Source organism: Tinamus guttatus, unplaced genomic scaffold, assembly GCF_059628265.1.
Source record: "Tinamus guttatus ecotype Peru unplaced genomic scaffold, ASM5962826v1 Tinamus_guttatus_pri_ptg000213l, whole genome shotgun sequence".
Taxonomy (NCBI): Eukaryota; Metazoa; Chordata; class Aves; order Tinamiformes; family Tinamidae; genus Tinamus; species Tinamus guttatus.
In genome coordinates this window covers 12565037-12587968 of record NW_028288747.1, presented here as the reverse complement: position 1 = coordinate 12587968, position 22932 = coordinate 12565037, and the positions used below count along the sequence as shown (strand labels likewise).

Sequence of the window (22932 nt, the reverse complement as noted above, 5' to 3'; positions counted from 1 at the left end):
CAGGAAACTCTTGGCATTACAGTCACCAAAACAGAATGGTGCTAACAACAGTAAAAAAGAAATTAGAGATATCATAAAATTAGAGTAAAATATGCACGAGAGTGCCCTATGTACAATGGGGTGCTACTATTTTTATCTGGCTCCAAAAATCTAAATACCATTTGAAATCAGGAGTTGAAGAAACAAAGTGTAGTCAAGGAAGAATCAATATAGGGTGTTCCTGAGAACTTCCAGCTGGTAGCAACAGCATAATACATGATGCTGCTGTGACACTGATTGAACCACTACCCTGATGTTTCCCAAAACAAAACCACACACATCAGTTATTCCACAACCTTGTAACTTAAGAATCTGTGTATGACAACATTCCCAGCTGTACTTCCAAAAGGAAAAGCAAATCCTGGGAATGAGCAAATGGGTGGGAGTAAAACAAGCTTTCTCATGTCAAAACCCTGGAATGATGAAACAGAGTCAGCATTCAGAAGAAAAAGGAGCTGCAGGACCAAGGGAAGAGGACATCCACCTAAGACACAAGATCATCGTGATATAGTTCAGCAGAACAGAAATGAAGGTATAGACAGGAGAGTGGAGGCACAGTTTTCATGGAGCTGGCCTCGAATTGTTGCAGTCTGTCTCTGAAAATGTCTCTGCAAGCTTTCTATTAGGCTTAACCTGTTCCTTTTTGCCTTTGACTCCTGGGACTCTCACACTGCTCAAGTTAGTCCGAGCACAGAATCACAGAAGCATCACAAAATAATCAAAGAGGCAGTCAGAGTGTTATTGCATCAGCATAAAAATACCTTTGCTGGAACTAAATTTAGGACAATATAATAACATAGAACTGGATTTACTCTGTAATTTTTGCTTTCTTGTTTTTTGAAACGAACCACTGGCTTATAACAATTGCTGCCAAATTGCTTGCATTTGCACATGGAGTTATTGCAAGGATCTCTTTCAGGATGGAAAGCTATTTGTCACGAACCATTCATATCTCTCATGTACTACGCCTTGGTAGCATGAAAGCTATCACAAACGCTCTCCCCACCATCCTGGGAACACTCGTGGACTTGCAGAAGACATAAGCACCAGCAGATCTTCAGCAGCTCCAGGAGCTCTGCTCAGGTGGTGCCTGCTCCCTTGGAGCCTTACAGTAATCCTAATGCAGGCTAATTGAGTGAGTTCATACGCTCAATTGGTAAAGCAATACAGGAAAAACAGATCCACTTAATTTTTACTTATAAGCATTTGGCGACGTTCCCTCTAGACCATGAAAAGTGTAAACAGAGTGCCTTGGGGCACGCTTAGATTACTGCAGAACCTCTGCACAGCGATGCATCCTTGAAGAAGCTGAGAACATTTGATTATCTTAGTAATCCTCACTGTTGGGAGGGTTTTTAAAATGTGTTCCAGAGAAAATTCAAGGAAGTGTGCAACTCAGTAGCACTCTGCTGCATTAACTATGCAGCTACCAAATCACACAAAAATGCAGTTTCAGGGTATGGCAGCTCATCAGCTAGTGCTGGAGGGCAGTCTCATCTTCCTGACGACAGAATAGAGGGTTCACAGAAATGACAATAAGTTACTCAGCCCCAACCGTGATTTTGCAGAATCTCTGCCGGTTAAGCTGTCTTGCAATCTAGGGGGACAAATAAGTCCCTTACCAAATTCTCTCTCTGGGGAAAAATGGAAATTATTTTCCTTGGAGGCTAGTGCTAAGGTTAAATAAAGTTTGGGGCCTGATCAAGGGTGCTGCTGCTATTCTGATGCCTCCAGTTCACTCACTGCTGCCCGTTCCATGCAATGCTTCAAACGCACAGAGGCCAATCTCAATCACTGATGCTATGAAATTACCTCCCCCACATAATGTCTGTAGCGTATTTAATTTAATTTAGTATGTTCATATAGTGTTAAATCAACCCCAATCAATTTCAAAGGCCAGTCAAAATGTATTTTAATTACTGCTATTTGTTTTACTTCCACGCATGTGATTCCTGCAGTTACTCACATTCCTGAAGGCATTCTGTGTCTGTGCAGTATGACTGTGATTGTCGCAGCTGCAACAGAGAGAAGGAAAAGCATTACAATTAGCAGCAAGCTTTGGTGAGCTTTTACTAAAATAATTATTTAGTACACTATCAGAGCCAAACTTCAAGATAAGGAAGATTATAACCAACCCTTTACTGCATCACATGCATTATTGCATTGGAAAACAGAATAAAACAAATTGAGGTTCCTGAAATCTATTTACATAGCAAAATCAAATTATCTAACCCAAACATTATTGCTTCCATAAGGGCTGTAGCCACTGACTGCTTTTGTTTGAAATTCAAGTTAAAAATCTACAGAAATTGTGGTAGGTGCACATACAGACATCATTAGACACACTCTCTACCTACATATGCAATTGAGGATTTTTAATTGGTAGGTGTTATTACTATTATTTAAATGAAGTATCACTATAATACTTGGTGGTTATGTAATAATAAATGATCAGATAATGATCATTGATCATGATAATAAATGATAATGATTATGCAAAAAGGAGCAGAATTAAGGTTTCACAGTTAATCAGCAATTACTATTTTTTTCTACCTAAGAACCATTTGTAAAAGCAGGTTTCAAAATGCATTTTTACTGTTTTTTCCTTTTCTTTATTGATGGGTAAACATTACAACATTTTTACTATGTTTAACCATAATGACTTTGCATTTACAGACAAAGTAAGCTCACTGATTGCAAGAAAAGTCAACACTGGATATCTTGCACTTACATATATCTATTTTGTAGGTGACAGAGGGAAAAAAAAAGGGAAAAAAAGGTGAGGAAGAAAGTGTGTCATATTCTTTCTCAGAAACAGAGAGGTTACATGGATGTGATTTAGTTTGTTTTATTATGGAATTAGGTTTTACTTCCTGCTTAGGTAAACTATGCTGATTAATAATGAACGTTGTAAGAAGTGCAGAATTGGTTAGAAGTCTTGCTTAGAACTGCCACTTGAACAAACCCCTTGAACTGGCATAGCTGATATACTCATTTGCTGTATATCTTCATAATATCCTACATGGCACAAAAAACTGCAGAGACTAACACAGAAACAGCTGAACAACTGTAGGAAAAAGATGCTTTTGTCTGGAAAAAAATATACCTTTTCCTTTATGTATATTTATCGGCAAAGACTGACACATTTGAGAAAGAAAAAAGAAAAGTAATTAGGGATTGACATGCTGCATTCTTTCATTCTTTGACTAATATATTACAGTAATTTATTAAGACTACCATGAGATTTCTTAGGAAGTACTAGGAAGGCTGGATTTAACCTTTTGGTTAACCTTTCAGGAAACTTAAGTAAAGGTCCTACTTACCTCGTCCAAAAGAAAAAAAAAACTTTCCAACTGTATATTTCATGGCCTTCTTTCATAATAATAGAACCTCACTTTATTTTCAAACTAAAAGTCATTTTAGAGAGGAGGTTTTAAATTAGCAGATACTAGTACTTTGGAAGATCTGATCTTGAGAGATGGCTGCACTGGGAACACTGGATATTGCTTTTTCTTCATTTTAAAGAGATCAACAGCACAATTATCTTCTGATCGCAAATTAAGCCCTGTGAAGGGCTTAATTCATTACCCAGCATGATATGGTTTCCAGGTACCCACCACTACTGAAGGATGCCTGAGTTACAAGGAGCAATAAGCACATGACCAGAAACATAACACAGGAGAGCAGCAATTTAACACCAGCTAATCCTGTCCCAAAGGTGCCGGTGCTCACACACCTTACCTTGCCAGCACAGAAGGCAACGCTGCCTAGAGCAGTTCCAACCACAATATTATTTATCTCCTGTTCTATATGTTTCACCATAACCAAACCCAACTTTTTAAAACCATGCAATTAGCATTTATATACAAGCCATCTCAAAAAGGGTACGCACACTTTTGTGGCTGTTAACACCTTGTTCTACCTACCACATTGGTTTCCATTACCACAAAGGTAGCTTCAACCACAAAACAAATGTTGGAGCTTAGACTTTGACTGAAAGCAGTACATTAACCACCAGCAAAACTTTGACTGAAAGGAGCACATTAACCACCAGCAAAGCTTGTTCAGCAGCAACAGAAAGAGGTTCTGGCTACACCTTTCCATGAAGAGTGGTCGGAGGGAGGATCATGATCACAACATGCTTCTTTATTCACCTGCCTTTTGCCCAATTTCCTCATGTGGAGCCTTAACAGCATTTGTCTGCAGATGCCTGTTGATGCAGTAAGCTGTCTCACTAAGGCACAGAAGTACTAAATCCCTGAATTTTTGTGTGCCCAGCGTGTTTTGCTTAAAGGCTTGTTGTCTGTAAGATGCAGAGTTTTATCCCATGGGTATCTTTGGTGGCTTCTCAAAAGACAAGGCTTTGAGGCTCTCAAATAAAAGCACTACTGGAAAGATCAGTGAGGGAAATACGTCAGTAAACCAGCAATTTTAGGAAAAATACCATTCGGAGTAGCTCTACAGATCTCTGCTGAAAAATGCTGGTAAATGAGATACCCTGCCAATACAAAAAAAAAAAAAAAGTCGGTTAGTCGGCTTATTTATGGAGGAACAATGTACAGAGGAACTTTTATGCGGTACAGAGTCATCCGATAATGTGGCAGTGCTTTTCGGGGGCCTTAGACATTAAATATTCCATTATTTTTACAGGGATTTAGAAGCTAACTGCACAACACAGGTTTGGAAACTTCAAATTACCTTGCAAAATAGGTATTTGGAAGAGAAAAGTATGATAAAAATGTATTCTCAATTTGTAACTCATATGAAATTCATCTGAATTGAAAACAATATGTAATCACATAATTATGCAAACTTAATAGATCCTCACCTATAAGCATCACACCTCATAATCTCTGCTACAATCATATCCAGCACTAAAGATATTTCTTGGAAAGTGTTCTAGTTAATTTGTGAATTTCTTATTACAGCTGCTTGTGTTGCAAGAAGTTTTGATCAGCATGTGACCCCTCTCTGTATGTTCTTCTCCTGCTGCCTTCACCTCCTGCCCACGAGGGCCTGCAAAACTCACTACTGGCGAGCACAAGCTCTAGGAGAGCTGCCCGAGCCAGAGAGCTGTGCAGCAGATTTGTTTAAGACAAGCCAGGGACAGGCTACACGTTGCTCTCCTGGGATGAGCCACAGCCGACAACTGAAAGTGAGCAGCAGTAAAAACAGGTTTTACTCAATGTGCACAGGTGAGCTACGTTCTAGCTTGCTGTAACCCAATGCAAATCTGATCCCTTGTGCTCATTAAATTAGTCAAAAGGAGGAAAAAAAATATTCTGGCACGTATATGAGAAGCTTACGCAAGCTGAATAGTCGGGAAAGGTAACACCTTTTGCTGGAACCAGAACTCTCCTTCTACCAAGGCGATCTCTTTGCTGATAACTACACACTTACGGGACACAGCAGCTGCTGGGGAAAACCTCAACATGGGACATTGCAATTGGCAGGTAAATCAGAAAAAAAAAAAGGCAGAATTATGAGGAGGGACTGGAAATAAACACTCCTTCATGCCTAGGTTTGCTCTTCTCAGGGGGACGGGGAGCTTGGATGAAATTTTGTGGGATAATAATAGGAAAAAGTTGAACTAGTATTTCCCTTTTCAAAAAATTCTTTCAGAAGACTTTTCAAATGCACAGAATTTCTCAGTTTAACAGTTGCCTAGTGGCTAAGACCGAGTTTGAGATCATCCCAGAACTGCTTGAGTTTGGAGTATGTCACTTTTGGTGGGAGGAGAATTGGAAATTAGAGAGAATTCTTAGAATAGGTTGATCTGAAATAGTCTGATGTACTTGGAGGCATTAAATACTGCTTTTCTGGAGATACATCTCTCTCACATACACTCAAAAATATAAATTTACTTAAGATTAATATTTGACTGACTGATTGACACAAAGTAGTAACAGCTTTTCATGTTCTTCAGTATATTTTGCATCAGGCCCTTAAAAGAACACAGAAATTAAGGGAAACATCTGGATCTATGCAACAAAAGAGAGAAAAGGTTAAAAAAGCTTTCAAAAGTATTCATCGAAATTATTTTTTTCCATTTAAATTAGAAGTTTTATGTCTGAATTTTAACAATGTCTGTGCAGTTTGTCATCCAAATACAACAAATGTTTTGGTGTGTGAGCCAAAAAAATGAACTAAATCATCGTTTATTGTCCAAAATGAAGTAAGTAGAAGTTGTAAACAGCATGAAAGCTAAGGAGGAAATAAGCACTTCAAAATTTTCAGTTTTAACGTAGTGCAGACTTGCAGGCAATACAAGTAAAAATAATTATTATAAATATGCATACACAATTTAAAATACAAATCTGAACTTTCATTCCCTGAGAGGTACATCTAAAATCCCAAGTAGTTTAAATTAATATCATTTAAACTAACAACCCACACCACACAGGAAAACTGGGTCAATATTACCATTTGGTTTATCTGGAGCCCCTGCTAAGACAGTTCCTGGAACTGAAAGGCACCAGTGGCTGAATTACAGCAAATCAGTGTCCATTTACTGAAAAGTCTTGAACATCAAGCCAACATAATGCTAAGAAATAAAAGCAAGAGAAGTACTTTAACAGATCAGAGAGAAAAGGGCTTTTCCTCAGTCTTTGCCCATGGTACTCACTTTAGTACCCCAAAAAAGACACAGGTCTAACCCACCCTAACACAGCAGGGTTACTTGGCAGTGTCAGAGCTAGGGATCCCGCTCCTTTGACCCGCTCTATGAGATGGGGTTTTAATCCGTGCTCTTGGAGGCAGCAGCACCTCCCAGCACATGTAGGTGACACGGGGCTCAGCCTGCAGGGCCTCACCGGGCCCTGCACGACTCCTAGCACTGAGACCACGATGTCTCCCCTGCCGCGAGCCCGGCAGACTCGGCAACAGTAACGGGGGCTGGTTGCCAACCTCTGGAGACATTTTTGTAAAGTCACTGTATTTAGAAGAGTCTCTTCACTTTTTTCTTTTTTTTTCCTGAAGTGGAAATCTAATATACAGGCACACAAACACGCTGCTGTGCGGTAAAAACAGGGTGTGAACTTTCACTGTGTGGTAGCTGCTCCATAAAACTGCTCAAGTTCAAGTGAAATAGAAAGCTCAGTGAAACAGCTTCACCTAGCTAAACAGAGAACTTACTTTTTCAGCACTGAGTTCATTTCATTCTTCCCATGAAAGAAGTTAAGCTATTTTGCATTTGCCACTCACAAACGGTTACTGTGGAGAAGCAAATTCCCATTTCTGCCTACCTTCACAGTACCTTGTTCTCCTGCCAACTCCCTTGCTCCCTACCCTTCAGACAAGTTCTCAGGATTTGCTACCTCAGAGAGCAACAACCTCAAAAGCCCTGGACTGGTTTCTACAGCCTCTGCTCAAATAACTACTTTTTATTCATTAAAGGTAATAGTAGTTTTGCCTGAAAAAAGATTAAGAGCTCACAACCAGTATGAACTGGAAGAGGATTTTGTTTAATGCTTCAGTATATTGTTAGAATAGTAGTAATAAAAAAATAAAATAATGTAAAAGGATGAAGAATACAGTGGTTGACAAATGTCAGTAAGATATCAGTGATCAGATGGCCCATTAAGTGATGCAATAAAGAAGCAACAAAATACAAAGAGCAGGACTAGCAGCAGGAACGTAATGCAATAACCGAGAGTCTAGTGTGAATGGCAGGTGAGAGTAAAATTATTTATTTATCAAGGGATAATTAAAACAATTGTCTTTTCAGGTAACTTTTAAGACAGCTCATAGCAGAAAGAGATCTTCAGGAAAATATATGAATGAAAAAATAGCAAGTTCATGAGCCAGGTCAGGAGAAGATTTCCATATGAAAGATTGTCATGGAAAAAAGCCCAAAGAAATGCGTGAAAGAAACAGATAAATTAGGTACCAAGATAAGAGAGCAGAAATGGATAATGGTTGCAAGGTAATAATAATAAGAAGAAGAAAAAAGACAAGGATAGATTAAGTAGGAAGGCAAGGACAAATAACTAACTTGATGTGGTCATTTATCCCATGAGCAATTCAAAATGGAATCATGGGGAGTGTTGATAGAAATTTTTATGTGATAGGAAAGGCAAAAATATATCATCCTCTGTGAAAATACTTTTTTGAGGCTTAGGCTAGCTCTGCGTGTCCCCTCAGCTACGCCAGACAACGGCACGGCACACCCCGATGGCATCCTCCTGCTTGAGGCTCCTGGAAGTGCTGCTTTAACTTGGTTAGCAGCCCAAGCCAGTCCTGTCCCAAATTTACACAACTTGGTAAATAACATGATAAGTAAATTGTTGCAGTATGACAGGCCAGTCCTGAATACAAGCCAGGCTGCAAACTGAATTGTAACATTATCCACAGAGTTCAGATTTAAGGATGCAGAAAATGACACCTACATGCATTATTCCACCGCAAGCCAGCCAAGAGAAATAAGAGAAAATAAGGGGGAAAGAAGGGCATACAGCTAGAATTAAATTGTCTTTTAAACTATTTTAGCTCCCCTCAGATGAAGACGCAAAGAAAAAGTGAACAGTGCCTTCCTCGCTCCCACATTTACTACGAACAAGTGCAGAATTAAAATAAAATAAACGATTATTTGTGAAAAGACAGAATAACAGTCTCCTATACAATACGGAGTTCAGCCCTGTGAGGTGACAGGTGATTTTCTCTGCTTTGGGAAACGAGAGAGGAGGATGTTTGGTGCCTTTAAAAATAACATTCTTAGATTACAAACCAACACTTAGGAACCAACAGCCAGTTATGACAGAGAGAGAATATTACATTAACTTTCACTCCAAAAGACATGACATTTTATAGAAGGAGATAGAGCAGATGAACAAGTGTGAATCATCACCATAAGAACATGAGCCCTGGTTCAGGCAAGAACTCATTCCCGCCTTTATTTTCTCACCTCTCCTGGGATTGCTGTTTCACCCCAGTGCCATGTGGCTGCTCCTTTTCACTTCATCCCCAACTTCCCTACAATTTCATAACTTCTACTGCTGCTTCATTTTATAAATTTGATGGCCACCTATGGGTGATCATAAGAGAAAAAGCACTCTTTTCTTCTTTATTTTCTCCCTTCAAATGAGATGGCTACAACATCTCTCATCACCAGAAACAATTCAGCCATCCATAACTCAAGTCGTATCTATTGATTACTTCTACAGTATCCAGCTGCCAGATTTTTCAGAGCATAACCTTCTTGGCTGCTTGCAACACAGCCAAGCAATTTTGAGATGGTCTTGACAGGTGATTGAGATATTGCAATTACTGGTTAAGAAGCAGCAGCTTCCAACATACTACAAAGCTCAGAAATGAGACATGTGAAGCACGCACACACACCTTCAACTTTCAGTTAAATCCCAAAACCTTACAGGTCTCCATTGAACACAATCACACTGGAGGAGGGTAATAATTTTTCCTGATTTTGTTATTTTTTATTTTTGTAAGCATACATTTACTCATTTAGCTAACAGCCTCCACTTAAACTGCTTCATATAGAACTAGTTCCAAGCTTAAAGACCATTATCAGCAGGTGATTTCTGCGCTGCAGTTTTGGGGGTTCAACCATCCTCTCTGAAACCAATCACACTGGACTCCAAGGAACTGGGAACTGAAGACATAGGCCCAGAAGAAAAAGGGTGAGTGCATCTTCCTGCTCGCTCGATTGTTGGCTAAGAAGAGTTATAGAATAGAAGCAGCAGCAACTGCAATTCAAAATAAAAATTAAAAAAAAAAAAGGAAGAAGCTGAACACCATCAAACATGTATAAGAAGTCCTGAGGGCAAAATTCCCTTTTAGAAGGTCACATTAAATTATCCCAAAGGTAGTGAGTATAGTTCTCCAGGCTTCCAGGAGAAGGCCACGAGAGCAGGGTATGTCACTTTTATTGGCTGCTTGAGGGGCTATTTAAGTTAGGTTTAGCTGTGCTGACATCTTGAAAACTCTGCAGCCATTTGCAAAGAACGCAGATCTATTTTAGTCGTCTTTGTTTATTCTGTGCTGTTTGCACAAGGTCTTCCTCAGCCAAGATTCATGGCTATGCTGGATACTATTTCAAAGTAGGCCAGTTCAATAAGATTCTAAAATGATCTGGACAAGAGAATTATGTGAAAATTTGGTTGACAAAAGAGTGTTTGAATAATTTCTAACTGAATAGTTTAAAATTTTGCAATTTTTCTTTTTTTTTTCCTATATAAAAATCCAATGACACTTTAAAATATAAGGCAGGTTAAAAAAGGTGATTTGCTTTTATCACCCAGAGTTTTTGAGGTATTTTGAGGCCTTCTGGTATAGCAACATAACTAGACACGGGCCACTGCTTTTCAATTAGCTACAGAAGAAAATAATACAAAAGTTGTAATTTCCACAGAGGGTGCGTATGGCCATCAGAACATCAGTTGGCAGTTCATCAAAATGAATTACTTTGTATTAAAAAAATAGAAATGTTTGTGGTAAATAGCACATTTCTCATATTTTTATAGAACTTAGTACAAGAGAATTTAAACATTGTTCCTGTACAGCAAATAATACATTATCTGAGCTTAACAAGGGAAACTTCCTTAAGGAAATGAAAGCAGTACAAAATTACTGGTTCACTATGACCTTTCTGGCCACTCATGCAGAGGTCTCGGGCTTCATGGAAGATGCTCTGTAACCATCCACTGTCACTGTGCTTCCCCAGCAAAAGAGCACTCTCAGTCTACGTTTCAGACTTGGTCTGCGTCTTGGACTAATGCACGTGTGTAAATCACGCTTACTCAGAGAGCAGGGAAGTCTGGATCAGTAACACTGCGTGAGGAAATTCAAGGGAAATGCAAAAATTTATCATCAGTCTTATCCAGACATTTACTATCCTTCGCCACAACTAAGATAGGAGTCATTTCCTCTGAACACTTTGGAGCGCCCTTCACCACAAATCTTTCAAACAAGGGGCTCCTTATCTGAGTGAGCAACTCCATAGAAGCACTTGAGATTGTTTGTTGTTCTTCATTCGTGAACTCTGGCTCTTCTTGTCAAAATAAGCTTTGTAGTTGCAGGAGGCTGAACCAGAGATAGAGTCCTACACGTCCAACAGATCTGTCATTGTCTTTTAGCAACTCTTACGTATCTGCAGAGGATGGAAAATCTTGTAATATTTTTCTTTTATGCTTACTTCCTGCCATGAAATTTTCCAATTATCTGATCTATCCCCAGAGCAAACAGTCAGCCCAGCACACAATAGTCAAACTTTTACGTGGCAATTCCAAATCATAACAGATGCTGCCATGGGTATTACATACTAGAAATGATATTTATGAAATCACAACCAAAGATTTAAGGTTTCTCTTGTTTGTACATACTACAGAATTTTACAATACTCAAAATCATCAGATTCTGAGAGCAAGGCCCAATCTGAAAAATCCACTTAAAAAATGATAGAACATTTAGCAAAAGATAAGTCAATGCCACTGAAGCAGGTATATAGAAGTCATGGAACACATACACAATACCTTTTCTGTACTGTAAGAATACATTTCTGTTCCAATTATCTTTTAAAATTATGCTTATTCTGTTAAATTTTATCTTAACTCTGATCTTCTGTGTTTACAATATTTGGTCTGAGGCCAGCTGCAACAACTCTATGATATATTCACTCCAAAACTGTGACAAGATCTCCCAGCCATAATGTGATTCAAATGCACTCTGTTGTGTCTCACAAACACACCTCTCTGTGCTAACAAGAATCAAGAATTAGGTAGCCATATGGAACCATTCTGGGAAAATGGCATGTTTGGATTTTTTTTACATGCTTTGATTTTCCCCCAATTGCCAAGTTGAAAAACTGCAAACTCTCTAGCCCCCTTGTTTCCCCATGGCCTTCAAAGGCAGAAACAGGCTTTGAGGATCCAGCTCTCAGAAATAACCAGCACCCATCCTCTAAGGACAGGAGTCCATTCAGCAGCTATGAAAACAAATGTCCAAGGGTTCCTTTTAAAACAGCAAAATTCATGTCTGAGTGAAAAAACAACAGCTTAGAAAGAAAGCTCTTACTGAAGCATAGAGGTTGCGGATATAGTGATGGAGATTTAGCAAGTACCCTGCTAAAATCACCTGACAGGTCATTTGACGATGACAGTCTAGCCACTGACTGAGATTTCTGAGACTTTACTTTTCCAGGTTCTGCTGAACTATCCCAGTCAGTGATTGCACTTATAAATATTTAGCAGCATCTGTTTTGCCTTTTAGGGTGGATAAAATTTGGCATTCACCCTTATTCCTTCATTTCAAATGTTGATTCATATGAACTTTTTGGAAGCTGAGCACTGAGCAACGACCTGCATGGCCACCACGACACGACGCAGTGCGTTACGGTCGCGTGCGTCACTTACGCACTCCATTCGCGCTCACACTGCAGGAACCCCCATACATCCCCACCATCCTACACCGCACGGAGAAGCCCAGGAACAAAACCCATCTCACAGATCCCTGCATCTTCTGACTCCAGACACAGCTCACCTGCATCATTCATCCCCAGGATCCTCCAGCCACAGCAGAAAGTGAACTCTCTCACTCGTGCCTTCTTGCAAAAACCATGAGAAATGGAAAACCTCACAGGAAAGAGCAGCCAACACACATCCTCCTCTCTCCCTCCCAGCTTCCTGAAGCTTGGTCCTCGAGGTCCTTTTGCCGTCACTTTAGTCTGTGTCCATAGGCCACAAGGTTCGTGCATCTGGCACAAGCCTCAGGCTGAGGACACAGCAAAGAGCCTCTTAGGAAAGAATGAGTATGAGCATCCATACAAGGGCAACAGGGAAGAATGAGGAATTAAAGAGCTAAGCTACCACTCAAGAAGCAAGGCGTGTTAACTCTCTTCAGCAAGGACCTAACAGCAGCCCCCAGTACCTGCAAGGAGGTTACTGAGAAGGCAGAGACAGGGTCTTCATGGTGATAGGAGGCTAAGCTACAATAAACTAAAACCACAGATGTTCCAACACTTGGAAAAATAGAAATTCTTTACCACAAAGACAGTTGAACACAGAGGCAGATTGCCCCAAGAGGCTATGAAATAGCTACCCTTGAAGGTTTTCAGGACTCAGCTGGAATAAAAGCCCAGAACAACCTGGACGAAATGCCATGTTGAGTCCACTTTGAGCTGGAGGTTGGCCAAGATGACTTCCTGAAGCCTCTTCTCCCTGAATAATTCTGCAAAACCACCAGCAAATAGGTGCACACCCTCTTGTACCTCTATCTCCAAATCAGGTCTGTTGCCTATTCACTGATAAAATACAGGAGTGAGCCCATCTCTAATGATCTGCAAGACTCAAAGGAGCGCTGTCTGCTTGGGAGCTACCAAAGGGAAATGAGCCCATAAAGCACATGGATACACGCAGGTGGAATCTGTTTTATTTTAAGGGCAACCAGATGAGTTGATGCCTCCTTTTCAGGCACATACTCTTGGAGATTTACGTATTAGTCTTGCTTTCTAACATAGGCTGCAGGACAACACATTTTCCTATGCTATGCCATATGCTATGACACCCTTCCTGAAATACTCTCAAGAATTCCCTTGAAGAACATCCTGATCCTAGAAAGGACACTCTTTGCTCACACGGGTTTGAGTGGTTGATGTGCTTATTGTCCTAAAGGGATATTACTGAAGGTCCTAAGAAAGAAAGTGGGATAGAAATAAATTTATGGGAAAAAAAATCAACAAGGGGGAGTACCCCAAATGAAGCTGATGTAAAATGTAATCTTAAAATAGTTTAAGTAGCCAAATTACAGTTGCAACTCAATTTTCCTAATTGCTCAAGTTCAAAATTGTTAGTGTAGTTTTAAAATACATATACTTTTACTTAGAAAAAAATACCTAGCAGTTAGGTAGTTTTTTTCTACAATAGATATTAAAGTTCTATAGGAAACATCTACATTTTTAAGTTCTACATGAAAGCAAAAGATCATTGTTATTTTATAGGTCAGTTATAGAAAAGTAAAATAAATTATTTTTGTTCTAAGTCAGTCAACCAAATCAATGATGTAGCAAGAAACAGAATATCTTACTTTTTATGTCAGGATTCAAAAATCACTGTATTCTCAACTTCAGAATTTTTTAAAGTTTAATTTTGAAAATTTAGACCTTTTTTATCTTACCATATGAATATATGGAACTTCTGATATGTGTGGGATCACCTTGAACTCCAGTGTTTGCAGAATGGTTTCTTTGCTTTTATACAGACTAAGAAAATGGCTTGCAGAGAAGCATTTCAATAAAAACACACTGTCAATGCTGTAAAAAAATGCAGCTCTGGGAAATAATAAACAGAAAGCTATGTTTTGTACTAACCAGTTAAAAGCTCATTAGAAAGTCAGATACACAGATATCTAACTGCCAGGCAACTGAATAAGCAGAATCCAGAGCTTCATTTACGGCAATTTCAGTTATTGCTGCAATAATGTTCAAGCCAGCTCCCTTCCAAATATCCTCATGTTGTCCTTACCAGGTTGATCAGTCTTCTCATCGCATGTTCATGTGAGCAAATGCACTCGCAAGGATCAAATCCACCTTCTGCCATGATTCTCTGGGAAAACTAGAACTTTACTGGGAACACCTAAGAAAAATAAAAGGAAAATTAGCTCTTTTGCAATTGACATTATTTCCCAGAGACATCATATTTCAGTTCATTTAATGCCAGAGTGAGGAAGCAAAACAAAGCAGGGTAATCCTATTATTCCTTTGGCAGCATGAATGAGGAAGTCTGGTATGCGCAGCTCCATTTTGATGTTGCTGAAAGCAGCGTCTCACACAGGCTTCCTTACAGAGCCAAATCACTTTTTGCAAGTATTTGTGTCTCCCACATCGGATTTTCACAGACATCCTAGGAAAAATATCCCAACAAAAAAGAAGTACTAGGATCAAATTGTGGTCTGTCATCAGCATAGTGCAAATATGAAGTGCATGTATCCATTTTGAAAAGTCAGGGAAATTTGCACTCCTAACCCCCTTACAAACCATTGACCTTCTCCTCTGGATCAATGGATGTGAAAATAATTTAAAGCCCTGCAAATTCTTTGCTCCAGGAGGAAACAATCACCTTTATTACATAAGGAAAGCAAGCAGCAGGAGTGCAAAAACGGAGCTACTTGGAAACTACGCACACTAATTTTAGATCAGAGAAGCAGGTCACGCAGTTAGCAGTACCAAAAGTTCAAAGAAGCTGCCTTGGACACAGCAGGGAACCCGTTCTGTGCTGTTCACCTGCTAAAACCCATTCCACTCCAGGCACGTCAGCGATACGACGAGTCTATCTTTACTATCTACTCATAGTTTTCTCCGTGAGTTAATTGATGGTCAAAATATGCAGCAGATTGCCAGAAATTTCTGCTCCAGTCGTCAAATTAGGGATTTGTCCTCCCTAATGAGGACTTGTACAATGCCTGAGATCAGGTCTGCAGACTGATACTTTCAAAATATTATTGCTAATTTGATATCAGTAAGGCTAAATTCCACTTGTGTTTGTGCTGGGGTCCTTGGCGGGATAACGGGCAGGCTTAAATGCAGGGGCATGGAGCAGACACAGCCTCTCCACTTCCAAGTGCCAGGCATTTGGAAAGGCAAGGCAGGGAATATGCCTATCTGGCTTCAGCAAGCATGTTAAACCACCATGAGTGTCACCTATAAAAATATATGGCCTTGATTACACATAAGCATATGGATGCTTAACCACTGGGCGAAAGGGTAATAACTCATACTGCTATAAGATAGCTTTATACAAGAGAATGCATCACCATAATAATTCTTCCTTCTTGGGCAAAAGAAAAGCTGGAAAAGAAAAGGCATTTCAGAAGTCCTCCCTTCCTTGCCCTGTCAGTGCCTGACGTTCTTCTGTACCAGTCTCTGCACCATGGTGCAAAGGGACAGCTGGTGAAAGAAGCTGAGGTATATCTGTATAGCCTGAACTTCAGCGACTTTGCTAGAATTTCCACTTTTTTTTTTTTTTTTAAAAAAAAGGATATTTAAAACTACAAAAGAACAAAAATGTATGAAGGCACTTTGTGCCTAGACCCTAAAAAAAGACTAATCTAACAATTTACTGAGAAGACAACTGAGATATGACTTCATTATGCAGTGTGCACATACCTCCGAATGGAATAATAAAAAAAAAAGAAGAGTATCAAAAAGTCCTTTATTAAAGAGGGGCAAATCCTAGCAGGAACCAATTCTTGGTGGCTGTAATCACCCAATGCAGGGAGGAACAGGGCACACGTTTTCACCAGTGACTGACGAGTGGAATGACCCATCAAAGGAGAGATGGATTTCGATCGGATGCTGTGCTTCAACCAATAACAGGTTACTTGGTAAAGCACAGAAGCAGCCAAGTATGGACACACCGCTCTCCAAGCGATCAGGGCATCAAACAGATGATCTAATGATACCTTCTGACAGTTAATTATAAAGCTACTACTACACTAAAATTTGTACAATTATCTCAGAATCATTAGAAATGCATGGCAAGAACTGACGAAAATTTTTAACTGCACAGTCTTCGGAGGACAAGTCACTTTACCACAACAGCGTTTATAGAACTATTTTAGCATGAGTGACAGGTAAGCACTAGCTTACTCTGGACAAAAGGCTAACATCCAAACCTAGGCATGCGGACCAGTGAAGTCACAAAACAATATTTAATTTTCCTTTGAAAGGATTTAGGAGTCAGGAACACATAATAATCATAGAATCATAGAATCATAGAATGCTTAAGGTTGGAAGGGACCTCTAGAGATCATCTAGTCCAACCCCCCTGCACACGCAGGGTCACCTAGAGCATGTGGCACAGGACTGCGTCCAAGCGGGTTTGGAAGATCTCCAGAGAAGGAGACTCCACAACCTCTCTGGGCAGCCTGTTCCAGTGATGACACAATAATTAATAAAGGAGGGTGTTAATCTCTCTCTGACTAGGGTAAGTCAGAACATCAGATAAGAATCATCATCAGTGAAACCAGGAGAGCATAGGGCATACATTTCATAGGACAATGAAAAAGATTAGAAAACAAATAGGGCAAATTAACCTCATACATAACATCATAAACGGAAGTGCTGCTGTGCTAGGAATTCACCCCAAGGCACCCAAACTGCACACGATGAATTACCTTAATGAGCTCAAACCAAGCAGAACACCCGCCACAAACCCGAACGCTGCGCAAGCCTTCAAGCTTCCTCACCTTCACACAAATGCTTAAAGGAATCATCACGTATCCCTGTCTACCCCAAGCCTCCAACAAAGTCTTTTGTCGGGAAAGGATCAAAGATGGACCAGCTATTTTGGGAACAGCACTCTGTTTCTTTTCCCCTCAAAGGGATTGTAAAACTGGGTTTTTATACTTTAAAAAAAATGCAAGTAATTCTCTGTTATACAATTACTTTTTGCTGGGAACTGAAGATTTTATGCGAGACTGACTAAGTTGTCATGTCATGAAGAGAGAACCATCACAAATTGTATGACAATTTTCACTTGCAAGATGACACTGGCATATTTGTATGCCTTATTAAAACTTTTTGGCTTAGTCATGTCTCATTTGTAACTTGCTGTGAATGCATAAAGCACTAACTAAGCACCGTAACTAGATCTTTGGCTTATAAATGCTCCACGAACCTGTGTATGATTTGGTACTCAGAGCCCAGTATTTTTAGCGGACAACGGAGCAGGATTCCTCGGCTGCTTGGGGGCAGCCTGTCCCTGTGCAAGCCCTGCCTGCGTCGCGGCGCCGACCTCCCGCCAGCTCCCACCTTGGGCAAACCCGGCCCGAGTGAGCACAAGCGGCAGAGAGAAGGGGAGGATGCGCTCCCTTCTTCTCATCGTGGCACAGGAAAAAAAGAAAGCTTGCAGTTTTGTATTATTTTCTGCATGTTTTCCTATTTAGCATTACCCTGGCTTTCTTTGAACTTAGAGAATAACTGGTAAGACCACACCAGTTAGAAAGACTATGAAATCAAGTACTGGCCATGCACGTATATATCAAATACGTTGACTGAGAGAGTTCCTTTTACTGTGCTTAAAATTGCAGTACTTGTTTTGGCTATTTTATTGCTAACACAGTACTTAATTCACAGAGTTTACACAAATTTGGAAGGTATGTTTGCTAAATATGCCAAGGCTCTCCCTGATAACAGCTGAGGAGCTACACACCATGTCCTCTAGACTAACCAAGCCGACAGAAAGTAAAATAAAGGAGAGTTTGCAAACAGGTGGATAAGTATGATGTGCCTTCAACAGTCAATATGACTTTCTTTGAGTAAAGAGGTCCATAATCGTAAGCAATAATATTGAAATTAAAATAGTGAAGTCAGAGCTGCAACTACTGTTGCCCTGGAGCAAAGGGCAGGATGGTCTCTGCTGATTTAAGGCAGAAATAAACGCCCACCATTACTTTCTGACTTCAATATCTATTTGAAATTGTAGGCAATGAGGCCAGATTGAAAAATATTTCTAGACTGGCTCTTATGATTTAAAGAAGTAATATTTTCAATTATCACCATAATTACTGGAAATTGTTCTTTTATTACCTTCACAATCCCAGTCCTCCAGCTACGTATTATATTTTATACATCCTAGTATCCGAAAAAGTAATCTTTATGGACACAATGCTGTTGTTGTTCTGTACCTGGAGACTCTTATATTTTGAACTACTGCCATGACTATACATTCTTTCCTAATTCAGCAACACCTCTCCTGAGTAAATAGCATGCAGCTGGTGGGCTCTGGGAGGCAGAAATTACGCTCCGCTTTTCTCCACCCTAATCATTGCAAAACTGAATTCCTTTCCAGCACAAAAGCAAAATAGAAGTTTTGTCAATCTTTCATGTGCTGGAAATGCTTTAACGTGACTTTAATATTGTGTCATTTAACAAGACTGTCAAAATACATGTACTGGTGAACTGTACTCCCTGGTAAAAATGCGTGGTTAAAACCATTTAAAATTTTAATATTTCGGTGGAACATTTACTGTATATAATACCACATTTGATCCATGATAAATCTTTGTTGAGTCTGATTTGTGTATCTTCAGCATTAAAACTCTAAGCCCATTATCTCTCATCTTCCTTGGATTCAGACACCTTTAAAAGGCAGAATATCTCACCCACACATCAAACATGCAGTGACTGAAGATTTCCTCTGCTAGGAACTAATCTGGCTGTGTTGCCATTTCCTCACAGATGAGAAGTCCTTGGGGGCAAAATACCTCACAGTACAGCAGACAAGTCACAGAATCCTTCCACATTACTTAAAAGAGAAGCAAAGTGCCCCCTATTTGACTCTTCGCTATTGTTTTTTTCAGGCAATTGCAACATTTCAAAGCATAACTGTCAAATACCTGTAACAAACAACTCAGTTTTAAAACTCAGTTTTAAAGGAGTACAGCAGAACAAATGAAAAGATGGTTAAAATTTTACAAGGAAAGCAAATGACTTGCTGGGGCACTGCAGGCATCCTGAAAACTGATGAAGGATAAAAGAGCAAAAGTTGCACATGAAGCACAAACATTTACTGCCCATTTTGGTCCTACTCTCACAGGCAGAAACCCTGTTCTCCTACATATTTCCACAGTCTTCTAAAGGATCCATGTTTCCATAAAAAGTTCATTCTTTTCTCGCCTCCTCACCTGTATTTAAGATTTGCATCCTTACCCCTCTGGCAACTATTTTCTTTGCAGCACTGCCCAAATTTGCTTCTCCTGTATAATTTCGCCCATCTCCGAATGACTCCCAAGGGTGCTCTCCTGCATCCCCCAAGCCCAGTGCATTAATCCCACGCAGCACCACATCCTTGCACACCTGCACCCGAGCTCTGCCCCAAAGAAACTACCAACCGTAGCGATAGGTGCACGGCCACAGTGCCCGCCAAACTACACAGTGGAAATTTGGCTTCAGTTTAAGCCAGAGGGGACTGCTGGGACCTCTTTCTCGTAATGTCCCCCTCAATACACCTTCTAGGGCCTTTTTCCCCTCCCAGCAACTCTGCTTCTGGCTGCCCTTAGCACTCCAGGGGCAACCAGCACCTCAATTGACTCATTACGGCTACTTTAAAATGCACCGGTTCAAGTGGTCACTTCAAAATCTGTTTCTAATCCTGTCTCTCCATGGACTAGACCTACTCAATCCCCCTCAGACACCCAAAGTCCAACTCAACATCAATTAGGTATACACTAAAATAGCATAAAAAGGTATCTACCAGGGCAATGCTCTAATACCTCTTGCTAGACACCAAGCAAAAAAGAGCCTAAACATGTGAACTCAGTGAACGCATCTAAACCTATTCTATATATATTTTCTGTGCACTTCATTTTCCTCTTGACTGTTATCTTCTCTAATATTCCCACTTCAGGCACCTCCACCTTCCCACAAAGTCTTGCTTGTTTTGTTAGTCATGGTTATTTCAGCTCTGCAATGAACTCTGCGAGTAAGATGGGCCATCAAATTTCATCCATCACATTTATCTTCAGGTTTGGTATAGCATAGAATGGAAAAAAAATAATATATGTGGATTTGAGGTTTTTCTTTTAAAGAATCAAACCAAAGGTGTGTGCAGACAGCACTGGCTGATTTCAGCTACAGCGGTTTTTATTTTTTTTCCCCCCTGAAATTTCTACCTTCACAGTTACTTACTCCAGAAATGTAGCGTATTTCATAACACCAGAGTAAGGTAAAGGGAGGAACAAGCCACAAGTTAGGAGAGACTATTTTTTTAAACTATTAAACTATTTTAAACTATTAAAAAGTTTTAAAAATATATATTTATACTCAGGTTGAGCCTATAGGAAAGTGTAATAAAACCAGAGTTTTCATCTGCAAAGGAAAGAGACATCACAAAAAGATCTGCAGATGTTAGGCAGCAAATAAAGAGAACAATAAGCAAAGCCCTTTAAAACAAACAAATTTAATAAATGCATATTCCTAAGACAGAAGGGAAGAATTTGAAATGTCATTGAGATAATAAATCAAAGTTAACCCAGAAGCTAAGGGTCTGGTCAAACCGTGGCATAATTATCCAGTGCAGATGGTCTGTATCTCTTCATGCTGCTAAATTGTTGGGGTTACAGAGCTAGCTAGGAGGAGTTTGAGGATCTTAAGAATTCTTCTACAAAGCGACTTCCTCAGTTCAAACAAGGCTAAAAATAGGATCCGTAAAAAAGAAGAATCTTATATACAAACCAATACTAATCAAAACATTCCAGCGATCTGCTTTCCTTTATTATTGTAATTTAAATTGTTCAAGTAAATATTATCTTGCAGAACTTAAGCCTCAAATAGTGCCACATTATACTCGCCTTTTTTATAACAGGAATTTTTAATCTCTCTCATAAACAGCGCAGCAGAAGCAGACACCAGCACTCGCACCGGCTCCAGGGGACCAGGGTGCAGCGCCCTGGCAGGTCACGCATCTCCAGAGGACTGCTGAGATCTGCTTCTACCAGGCTACGACTGGGCAGCAAGTTGAGTCTTCAGCACAAAGGAAGCCAAGGGGCCGAGCGGGCCACAAAAGCAGGAGAGGGGGATGCCAGGAGCAGCGCTGCCACCGCGCAGCATCCCTCCAGTTGCGGATCTCGCCAGCTAATTGCCCCCGTTCACACCACCCGTTTAGCTCTGCACGCGGCAAACGCTGCAGCAATTTTGATGGCTGATACCTAGATGATTCCTAGAAACAGCGGCACTTTCAGAGTGTAAAGAAATCCTCTTTCCTTATAATTCTGGGGTTGGGGAAGATGCTGATTTTACACTCAAAAGCAGAAGTGTCTCCTTGGATTTCTTGCCGCAGACTCATGAGTTGGTAAGTTTATTTTTGCACTGCAACTTTTCCTTGGTATACTTAAGAAGATCTGATAACTTTTCCATTCACACTAAGCTAGGCCAGTTCCCTTCCTCCTAGAAAAGTCAGTGCTTTACCCATAGAAACACACACACATATACAAAACTGGAGCCATTCTTGCGGTTTCAGCGGGGGCATCATGGCCAGAAGGAGCTCCAAGGGAAGACTACTTACCTAACCAAACCCTACATAAAAATGGGTCACTTCAATACAGCCTTAGAAATCATCTCATATGTAAATAAATTATGAATTAATTTTCCCATGTCGTCCATCTGGTGCTTATCACAAATGCTAATTTGCAATAATACAACTCCTTAAAAATAGAAGCAAAACCAAAGAACTGCTGATGCGGTCATTGAAGGAAACCAGAGAGACCTGCCCCAAGTGAGGGAAGGGCTTTTGAGCGAGGACGCGCTCAGACTCGGGGAGCTCAGCAGCTTCACTGATACTTTTCTAAGGGTCTCACACAATTGCTATTGCACTAGGACGTCTCTTGTCCCCCAGTGTGTGAGCTCGGTCCCGTGTTACCACCTCAACATCGGGAGCAGTTACGGGCACTATCGTTTTTACCCGCTGAAGCTGCCTGGACCTGCCCTGAGCAGGCTAAAAAATACACTCTTCTGGAAAGGGAGAGAGAGAAAGATTTCAGACTTTGAGGCTGAACTCCCAAAGGAAGCCATGCAAGACCCACCAGGATTTAAAAAGCTATTTACTTATTCCCACGCAGGTGCTTTAATATTTCTTCTGGGCAAAACACTTGAAAAGGAGCTAATTATCTACACCCAGGCATGGACCAAAAAAGCATTCCAGCTATTTTAGAATTAATTTACTAATATTTAATACAGAATGCTATTGCCAAGTTCCAACTGTCAGCAATTGGTCACCCTTTTGTTAAAATGATGACATTTTTCTGAAAGAAATCTCTTGGAATATGATAGCTAATTAAGCGAATGTGTCAGCTGAACAGAATATTGTCCCAGAATAATACTCTCTTTCTGCTAAGCTTCACTTTAACATTTATTTCTACTGTAGAAGACTGTGACAATGGTCTAGGAAA

General features: G+C 40.1%; 1 protein-coding gene across 2 annotated transcripts in view; it reads right to left on the bottom strand.

Moving 5' to 3' along the window:
- The window catches only part of SMIM14 (small integral membrane protein 14), a 47011-nt gene that overhangs the window by 7069 nt on the left and 17010 nt on the right, over positions 1–22932 (bottom strand). For both annotated transcript variants that reach the window (XM_088524773.1, XM_088524774.1), the window contains exons 2-3: positions 14511–14621; positions 2006–2054 (exon numbers count right to left, since the gene is read on the bottom strand). In XM_088524773.1, the coding sequence (XP_088380899.1) occupies positions 2006–2054; positions 14511–14585 (124 nt within the window). In that variant the 5' untranslated portion in view covers positions 14586–14621. The remainder of the gene's footprint in view (positions 1–2005; positions 2055–14510; positions 14622–22932) is intronic.